The sequence below is a fragment of the Pituophis catenifer genome, unplaced genomic scaffold (assembly GCF_029215685.1).
Source record: "Pituophis catenifer annectens isolate HBS135680 unplaced genomic scaffold, rPitCat1.0.hap2 SCAF_4, whole genome shotgun sequence".
Classification (NCBI taxonomy): domain Eukaryota; kingdom Metazoa; phylum Chordata; class Lepidosauria; order Squamata; family Colubridae; genus Pituophis; species Pituophis catenifer.
Window position 1 is genome coordinate 32,526,898 of NW_027256884.1, and position 9,483 is coordinate 32,536,380.

At 40.0% G+C, this 9,483-nt stretch overlaps 1 protein-coding gene across 2 annotated transcripts in view; it reads left to right on the forward strand.

Annotated features, from left to right (window-relative positions):
* Positions 1–5,207, forward strand: part of SEPTIN10 (septin 10) — a 41,009-nt gene extending 35,802 nt beyond the window's left edge. For both annotated transcript variants that reach the window (XM_070943223.1, XM_070943224.1), the window contains 2 exons: positions 1,864–2,054; positions 3,947–5,207. In XM_070943223.1, the coding sequence (XP_070799324.1) occupies positions 1,864–2,054; positions 3,947–3,962 (207 nt within the window). In that variant the 3' untranslated portion in view covers positions 3,963–5,207. The remainder of the gene's footprint in view (positions 1–1,863; positions 2,055–3,946) is intronic.
* The last annotated feature ends 4,276 nt before the right edge of the window (positions 5,208–9,483 follow it).

Here is a 9,483-nt window from a genome sequence, read left to right on the forward strand (position 1 = left end):
CCATAATTAAAAACATCCCATTAAAATCCAATTTAAAATTTAAAACCGTTAAAATTAGGCTAGCCCGGCTTGATGGAATAACAAAGTCTTCAGGGCACTGAGGAAGGTGCGCAAGTCCGGGATCCTCCGTACCTCCGGGGGCAGCTTGTTCCAGAGGGCAGGAGCCCCCACTGAGAAGGGTCTCCCCCAGGGGGTCGCCAGTCGACATTGTCTGACCGATGGCACCCCGAGGAGCCCCGCCCTGTGGGAGGCTGTCGGTAGCAGAAGACGGTCCCATAAGTACCCAGGTCCTAAGCCATGGAGCGCTTTAAAGATGTTAATCAACACCTTGAATCGCACCCGGAAGACCACTGGGAGCCAATGCAGCTCATGCAGGAGAGGAGTTACATGGGAGCACCGCTCCCATAATCACCCACGCGGCTGCATTTTGGACCAGCTGGAGCCTCCGGATGCTCTTCAAGGGGAGCCCCATGTAGAGAGCATTGCAGTAGTCCAGTCGGGAAGTGACGAGGGCATGAGTGACCGTGCGTAGGAGTCCCGATCCAGAAAGGGACGCAACTGGCAGATCAGGTGAACCTGATAAAAAGCCTCCCTGGCCATGGCTGTCATATGCTTTTCTAAAGACAGCCGCGCATCCAGGAGGACACCCAAGTTGCGAGCCCTCTCCGTGGGGGCCAATGACTCGCCCCCAATAGCCAGCGATGGCACCAGCTGGCTATATCGGGATGCCGGAAGCCATAGCCACTCAGTCTTGGAAGGGTTGAGTCGGAGTCTGTTTCTCCCCATCCAGACCCACATGGCATCCAGGCACCGGGACATCACTTCAAGGGCATCATTGGGGTGGTCTGGGGTGGAGATGTACAGCTGAGTGTCATCAGCGTACTGATGGAACTGCACCCCAAAACCACGGATAATCTCACCCAGCGGCTTCACATAAATGTTGAACAGAAGGGGCATGAGGACCGACCCCTGTGGCACCCCCCCCACATAAGGCGCCTTGAGGACGACTTCTGCCCCCCTGCCAACAGAGACTGTGACCGGTCAGAGAGAAAGGAGGAGAACCACCGTAATACGGTGCCCCCAACCCCCAGCCCCTCCAGCCGGCACAGGATGATACCATTGTCGATGGTATCAAAAGCCGCTGAGAGATCTAATAGGACCAGGACAGAGGAACAACCCCTGTCCCGAGCCCTCCAGAGATCATCAACCAATGCGACCAATGCCTTTATCACTCCTCCCCCCACCCCACCAGATAATACTAACTGGTAGGTAGATGTTTCTCTTGTCTTTCTCTCCTCTTACCCTCATAAATTTCCTCTCCAGGATCTAATAAAAGGTTTTACCCTGTTAGGTTAAAAAAAAATCAATCAATTTTGTCACAGTTCTGTAGTTCTTGCAGGGCAATGAACATCTTCAGTTAACATTAGTTGGAGGCTGGAGGCATCTAAGAAATGTGCAATGATTGCTGTGCATGGAATTATTTTTCTGAATCTGTAGAACATATTATTTTATCTCTGTGACCTGGTTTTCTCACTGCAAAGGAGAAAAAAATGCAATGCTGCTATATATTTGATAGAAATTCTTCTTCAGTTTTCAACACATTAAAAAGAGACATTTGATGTCCTCAAAAGTTGATCTAGTGTATAGTTGTTCAACTTGGCTGTAATTCGTTACTCAGAAGTCAGTTTTTGCATTCTGAACTGCAAGCTAATTAAAGCAACATCCGTATTCAGAGTATTTTAAATCACACAAGTGAAACAATTATCTTAAAAATCGGCCTCTATTTTACAATGTGATTATTGAGCGTAGATTTTAGATGATGCTAAACTCTTCTGATAAAAACAATGCTTTTATTTATTTCAGCTTCAAATGAAGTTTGAACATTTGAAACGGCTACATCAGGAAGAGAGAATGAAAGTGGAAGAAAAAAGGAAGCTTCTGGAAGACGAAATTATTGCATTCAACAAGAGGAAAGCTGCCTCAGACATATTGCAAGGGAGGCCTCTGCCTCCTACACCTACAGCTGGCTTTAAAAAAGATAAAGATCGGAAAAAGTAAGCAGCCCATTTTGAAAGATTGGAGGAAGGGGAATCGGAGCTTCCAATGGTGAAAATAATGATTTTAAATTTTTATAGAAAAAAAGTTTTGATTAGGCACCTTGATGAAAATACTTGTTTTTCTTTTTTTTCCTTAAGGGATCCAGGTTTTCGGCTTGAGCTCCTATGCTTTGATGTCAGAGATCAGGAAATTGTGAACGTAGATGACGAGAGAGCAAAAGAGAAGTTAGAAAGGGACAGATACCATCACAGGGAATACCAGCAATAGTCTTTGGCTGTAATCCACAAAGGTTTCAGTGGTTAGGGCCTGATAGTAAGTCACAGAAACAGAACCATATGTTGAATATTTTTAATACTTAGAGGAAGCTGTTTATCTAGTCCAAAAATTATTGGTACAACTCACATCAGATGTTATAGTTTCCTTGCTATGATTCAAAATATTAGTAGAATTTTTAAAATCCTAAAGGTTTATTGTGAAATGCAGTGCGGCAATGTGGTGGTATTCAAAGTCTCAACTGCACATTGAACAATATTCATTATTTTTAGTCCTACAATTCTGAGGGGCAGAATAATCCAGAGTGAAACTGCAGGAAGCAAGAGAATCAAGACATCCAGGGCAGAAAAGAAAAGATGCCTTTTTGTAGATACTCTTTCCTTGCAGTCCAGTTTATTTTTCATCATCGCTTTTTGTACTTTTTAAAACTACTATCCTAACAGGAATATGTTTCCCAATGCTCGTCCTTAGATGACATGGAGGAGAACTCAAATTAGGTCCTTTCTGAGACTATAGGCAGTTCTCAACTTACAACCATTCATTTAGTGACCATTTTAAGTTACAACAGCACTGAAAAAACTGACTTTTGACTGTTTTTTACACTTACAACCTTTGCAGCATCCCTACGATTTACATGACCAGAATTTGGGTACTTGGCCATGGCATGTATTTATAACAGTTGCACTGTCCCGGGGTCCTGTGATCACCATGTGTAACTGTCCCAGCTGGCTTCTAACAAGCAATTCAATGGGGGAAGCCAGATTCGCTTAACAACTGCAGTGATTCACTTAACAACTGTGTCAAAAAGGTTATAAAATGGGGCAAGACTCACTTAACAACTGTCTTACTTAACATCGTAAACTTTGAGGTCAATTATGATTCTAAGTCAGAGGTCTTCAAACTTGGCAGCTTTAAGACTTGTGGACTTCAACTCCCAGCATAGCTGGCTGTAGAATTCTGGGAGTTGAAGTCCACAAATCTTAAAGCTGCCAAGTTTGAAGACCTCTGTTCTAAGTCAAAGACTACCTATATTACTTCTGTCAGCAACTAAACTGGTCATTCTGTCAAAAGAGATCGGCTTAATTAACATGACTTGGTCATCCTGGTTCCTTATAAATGTTCACGAACTGACTTCTTAATCATCTGCTGCAGAGCTTTGCTTTGTATTGATATCAAGTTGACTGTTTTCTCCTCATTTTTGAAGATGAAAACAACTTTCCCTTCTTTATTTCTAAATCTGTCTTTCATGATTCAAAGATCACAGAAGGGGTTCCAAGAAGATATCCACAAACTCCTTCAGGACTGTTGGCAGATCAGGGTTCTGCTCCTGGGGACCTCAATTTTGATACCCATAGGTTTATTGTTTTATAACTCTTCTTTTCTTACCTTGGATTGCCACTCCCTCCCTTAGTTAACTGTTCCAGTTAGGTCTGTGGAAACATAGTTCCTACTATGGGGAAAAATAGAAATAAAATAGGAATTGTGAAGCTCTGCTCTATTTCCATTGTTTAGGCTGTGGACCACTTCTTCCTGTTTTGCTTTTACTCCAGATAGATAGCTTTAAGATACTTTTTTTTAAGCGTTGTAAAACTGACAAATCTTTCTTTTCTTTCAGCCCCGGTTTTATGTGAATTGGAGAAGAAATAGTTCACAAATCTGAGAGGAAGAAAGATGGATTGATACCTCCTTTCTTTTTCTTAATGTGTGTTCATTGGAAAACTGACCGCTGCAACCGCATTAAAATATGTAATCAGTTCTGCATCCTGTACTATAGGTTGCTGTCAAATTAAGAATTCGCTCGAATGGACTTATTTTTTCAGCAGCTTGCACTTAAAACTATGTACTTTTGCCAACAGAAATGCACATCAGCCTTCTGTACCAAAGACCACCGTGCTATGAACTAAGGCTCTTGTGCTTTGGATCTGAAGGCAAATGACAGCTTCAGAGTGCATTGGGGCATAAATCTAGCACAGGTCTGCAACTTGCTTTCCTGCCACTGCTCAGTGAGGGAGGAGAACAGCTGCTAGTTGCAAGGAGAGCTTTAAGGAAGAGCAGGGAAGTGCCACCTTCACGCCGTGCAGGCTCAGAAGCTCCTTTTGCCTTAGAATCTAAAGCACACCAAAGCCCCGATATAAACAACTTTCATTTAAGATATGAATACTGTAGTATAATAGTATTCATTGACTACACATTATAATTGTTTTAAAGAATTTGTGCCTTTTTTATCTCTCAGCTATATAACCTTTAAAGTGCCTTTTATTGAACTGTACAAAATATGTAAACCAATATATTTTAAAATGTGCACTTTGCAATTTTGTAATGATGACAAGCTTTAGAGTTAAAGTGGATCATGGTTGCCTTTACCATTGCAGTATTCATGCAAGCGCAGACATTACTTGAAAACCGATACTGAAAATTAACTTGGTTGCAAGGGTGTCTTCTCTTTAAGCCACCGTCTCTCATCTATGTCCAAATTACACAATAGGAAGGCTGGGAACGGTCATGTTAAAAATTAGATCCCATTTTAATAAAAATTCTGACAACTTCATATTCATTTAAACATGTCTTAAGTGTTCCTTGACACAAAGCCTTCCATCAGTTTTAATTTTTATAATTTAACATTAAGTGGTAGAAGAAGAAGAAAATGAAAGTCAAACTGTATTTTTTTTTCCTGAAGTGAGCTTGCATAGGGTTGAATCCCATGCTTGCTTACCTGGACAAAAGTTCTGTTCTTCAAAGAAGCAATAACTTGATTTTGAAGTTATCCTTTACTTAGGCAACCAGTAATTCTGGTGCTTCCTGTTTTCTAATAAATATAACAGTTGCTTATGTAATCCTCATAGATTTCTGCTGATTATTTTATAAAACACTTACATGTAGCTTGACAAATAAAGTTATTTGGTTAAACAATTAGTAAGTATTCCACAGTGCAATAGTGCTTGGATTTATTGGACAATAGAACTGTTCTACCCAGTCTCACTGTTTTGCAAACTACCAGTCAGACACTGGGAGCCATCAATCATACTTTAGCACTACGAAGATGAGAGAAATTTATTCATAGGCACTGGAGAAAATATCAGTTGGATGGCAAAATTGTCAACACCTATCTAAAATCCTGTTCGGGTAGTTTATTTCCTAAGAAGTAAGATCAGTACTAATACTGATCTAGTTCCCTAGATTTCCCCCCACAAAACTATGTGTTCTCTTACAGAATTTTCTTTTGAAAGCAGTTATGAATTCCAGAGGGGGGGGGGGGGCTCATTTGGTGCTCATGCTTCCTAAGGCCCATGATAGCTTTTAAATAACATACTAACAAATTCTTAGCTCTACTTATACTCTTTGGTATAAATCCTACATATGAACTCTATTGCCATCTATATTGGCTTGGTTCCCATATAATGCTAAGCCTATGCAACAACCTCCAGTTTGCTCTAATTGTGACCAACGACTAGGGGTTTCAAGTGAAGCTGCACCACATGAACATTGCGATACACAGGTTCCCTCCATACATATTGGAGGGAACCTGCTGCATACTGCTAACCTTTCCAGCAGTTTTATAGAATTAGTGCATTCAGAGCAGGGGTGAAATCCAAAATTTTTCCCTACTGGTTCTGTGGGTGTGGCTTGGTGGGCATGGCAGGGGAAGGATATTGCAAAATGTCCATTCCCACCCCACTCCAGGGGAAGGATACTGCAAAATCTCCATTCCATCCCCGCCTGGGGGAAGGATATTGCAAAATTTCCATTCCCACTCCACTCTGGGGCCAGCCAGAGGTAGCATTTGCCGGTTCTCTGAACTTCTCAAAATTTCCACTACTGGTTCTCCAGAACCTGTTAAAATTTGCTGGATTTCAGCCCTGGTTCAGAGAATCCACACAAGCATTTTGACATTGGTGCTAATATAAGCTAGCTAAAATGAAATGATGGGTACACTTATTGGGTCTGAAACAAGAATAGTTCCAAAGAATTGTGATGATTTCCCTTATAAAGTATTTATAAAAAAGAGAATAGATTAATTTATATATAAACTTTCAAATTCCACTGAGTATATTTACAGTAGATAAAAAATTGAGTGTTTGCCATTATTTAGAATAAAGCTGGCTTTTGATGCAGGATGAGACCGTAAAAAACATGAGGCAGGTGGCTCAGAGCCTTTTCATGCAGACTGACATTGCAGAAACAATAAAAAGATCCTATGTCAAGTCCCTGAGGCAACTCTTAATAAGATTATTTTAGGCCAGGGGCATCAAATTGGCAGCCCATGGGCCAGATGCTTCACACACAGGCCATGGCCACCCCAGCTCTGTGAGGGAAACATCGTGATATGTCATGTGATGGCAACATGATGTGGCAAGTTTGATACCCGTGTTTTAGGCCCATTATGTGGAACATTTGAGCCCCCACAAATTGGGGCCACACAAGGAACTGGGGAAAAAAATAAGGCACAGAAATCAAAGATTATAAGAATAAGAAAAATGGTAGGGATGATAGAAGGTGGAACAAAATTAATTTAACTGCCTCTTTTTTTAAAGCAAAAATAAAATAGTAAAATTCCCTACACTTTCTGATTCTAAATATCAGTGATGTGCCTTTAAACTACAGTGAGACAGTTATAATATTTCATGACTACTCCTACTCACAATGTTGCATTATTCTTAACTTCTTTTTAACCAGATTTCCATAATGTTTTTCTTTACTTTCTTGAGAAATCTTTTTCAGTACTATCCCAAGTAAAGAAGTTTGAACATCTCTTACCGCTATATATAAATTTCATGAACTTTAGCCAACTTTTCCGTTGCTGAGCTGATTCACAGAATTTCTTTGTGACTACCATTCCTGGTAGGTTGCTTTTTAAGTTAGGCATGGAAAGATCACTGAGGGGAATTTCTCTTGCATTGTTATGACAGCAAAGGGAGTCATCTGAACTCCCTTTCAGGAGACATATGGTTTTACATTTGAGCAGATGAAACCCTGGCAGGTTAAGCTAATTAAATGTAACCGTTGGGGTCAAGGGCATGGATAAACACTGAAAAACTATTGAGCAATAGTTCATGACATTAGCTACAAATATGAGTCAAATCACCTACTTCAGTAGTTCTTTATTAACAATAAGAGCCTTGGTGGCGCAGCAGACTAAAGCACTGTTAAGTAACACCAGCTGCCTGCAATTACTGCAAGTTCAAATCTCACCAGGCTCAAGGTTGACTCAGCCTTCCATCCTTTCGAGGTAGGTAAAATGAGGACCCGGATTGTGGGAGCAATAAACTGACTTTGTATAAAAAAGAACACCGCTTTGGGGGGGGGGGAAAGCCCTACTAAGCAGGTATATACAAAAGTATGAAGGCTATTGCTTAATGCATTGTAAGCCGCCCTGAGTCTCCGGAAAAGGGCGGCATATAAATCGAACCAATAAATAAATAAATAAATAAATTTAACATGGGGGAAAGAAGTTGACAGAGTATTGGAAAAGACTATATTTCATGTTGCAATGATACAAAAATATCTAATAAGGGGACATTGATTTCTCTTTTTTTTTCAGCTCTCATTTCAAAATAACTGCCTAGTAATCACCAGCAGATGATGCTCAATAGCCACAATCTCACTGCTTTATTCCAGAATCAATGTGAATCTGGCAATCAAATGACCTAGATATTTTTATATAAGTTTATGTAATCTACATCCAAAATTTATATTTAAATATATTAAATACATGTTATATGTGTAATATATATATATGTATATATGTATGTGTATATGTATATATGTATATAACTTAACTCTTTTAGATCTGCAAAAAAAAATTCAGGTATTTATGAAAACATTTTTTACTCGTGGGTGTTTAATGGGGGATATAAAGCAAAGCTATGAATAGTTGCGGCCTACTACAACACAACAAGGACTAATGCTTAATTCGCAGTATTTTCAGTTAAAGGGGATGGTTACAAAAATTACCAACCTATTCTGCCAGATGAAGTATTTATTAAACTTTCTAAGAACTTATCTTTCTTGTATTATGTTTAAACAATGTATGAAAGAATAATATAATTAAAGTGCAATAAAGTACACCTATGTGGCGAAACTACAAAACTGGGTAACACAAATGCTTCAAAATGCTCCAGCAAAAAGCCTTATCTTGAGACAAAAGAAGCAACCTTTCAGATGATTTATTTCCGGATCAAGCAGCTCTTTTCCGGATCAAGCAGCTCTTTTCCATTCAGCAGAAGAACCTGGTGGCTAAAAACAGATCAGGTATGGATTGATTGTGAAGAGGCCCAAACGGGATTGCTTTCGTGCAGACCTTGAAAAGAGTCAAAATATGACAACTTTGCTAGGAATCCCCTTCCCTTTGGGTCTTTTTAAGACTCAGAGAGGTCCAATCCCAGAATATAGCTTATTTGAGCTTCCCTGTGCCATGCTCTATCTCACATCAATCTCATTCTTTCTAGCTTTTTGTCTTTGAAAGGATGCAGCACAGAAGGAACTCTGGAGATTGTATTTTAATTGAATGTTATTGCTTTAAATGAAAAGCATTGTTTTTGTTGGCTTTTAATGCTAGGTTTGCTGCCCAGGGTTGCAGTTGCAAAATGGGTGGATTTATAATTTGAGATAATAAACATAATGCATCTTAAATCCGGAATCATAATCCAGATAGGGCCTCCTTCCAACATGTAGCTGGGGCCATTGCATCCTCAAAGTCTCTGCCTTATCTTCTCCAGTTGTCACCAAGCAGCAGTTGTGGAATTTCATAGGTGTTGGCCAAGAATCTAGCATCTTTTGGCTCCTCTTTTTTGCACTGTTTTGTTATCCATCTGACCATGACAAGAATTTAGTAACTAAGAGTTTCCTGTGTTTGCTTTTCCTCCCTCTTTTATCCCACTCCCTTCTCTATTGCTATGAGCTGTTTTTTAAGAGTGTAGCCCTAAGGCCAGGGATTATCTTATTATGAAACTTTGTAAGCCATTCTGGTTGCTCTTTAGCAGAGCGGAGTGGAATGTGGATGGAGATATGTACTCTAAATTTTCATGATGCTGCATCCTGAGGGCATCTGCACCATAAGGCATGTGCAATTTATGCATGTTTCTGATATAACTGAAGAGCCACATGCAGACACTTTTCTATTGCTAGGAAATGCCTAGGGCATTGTGTCAATTT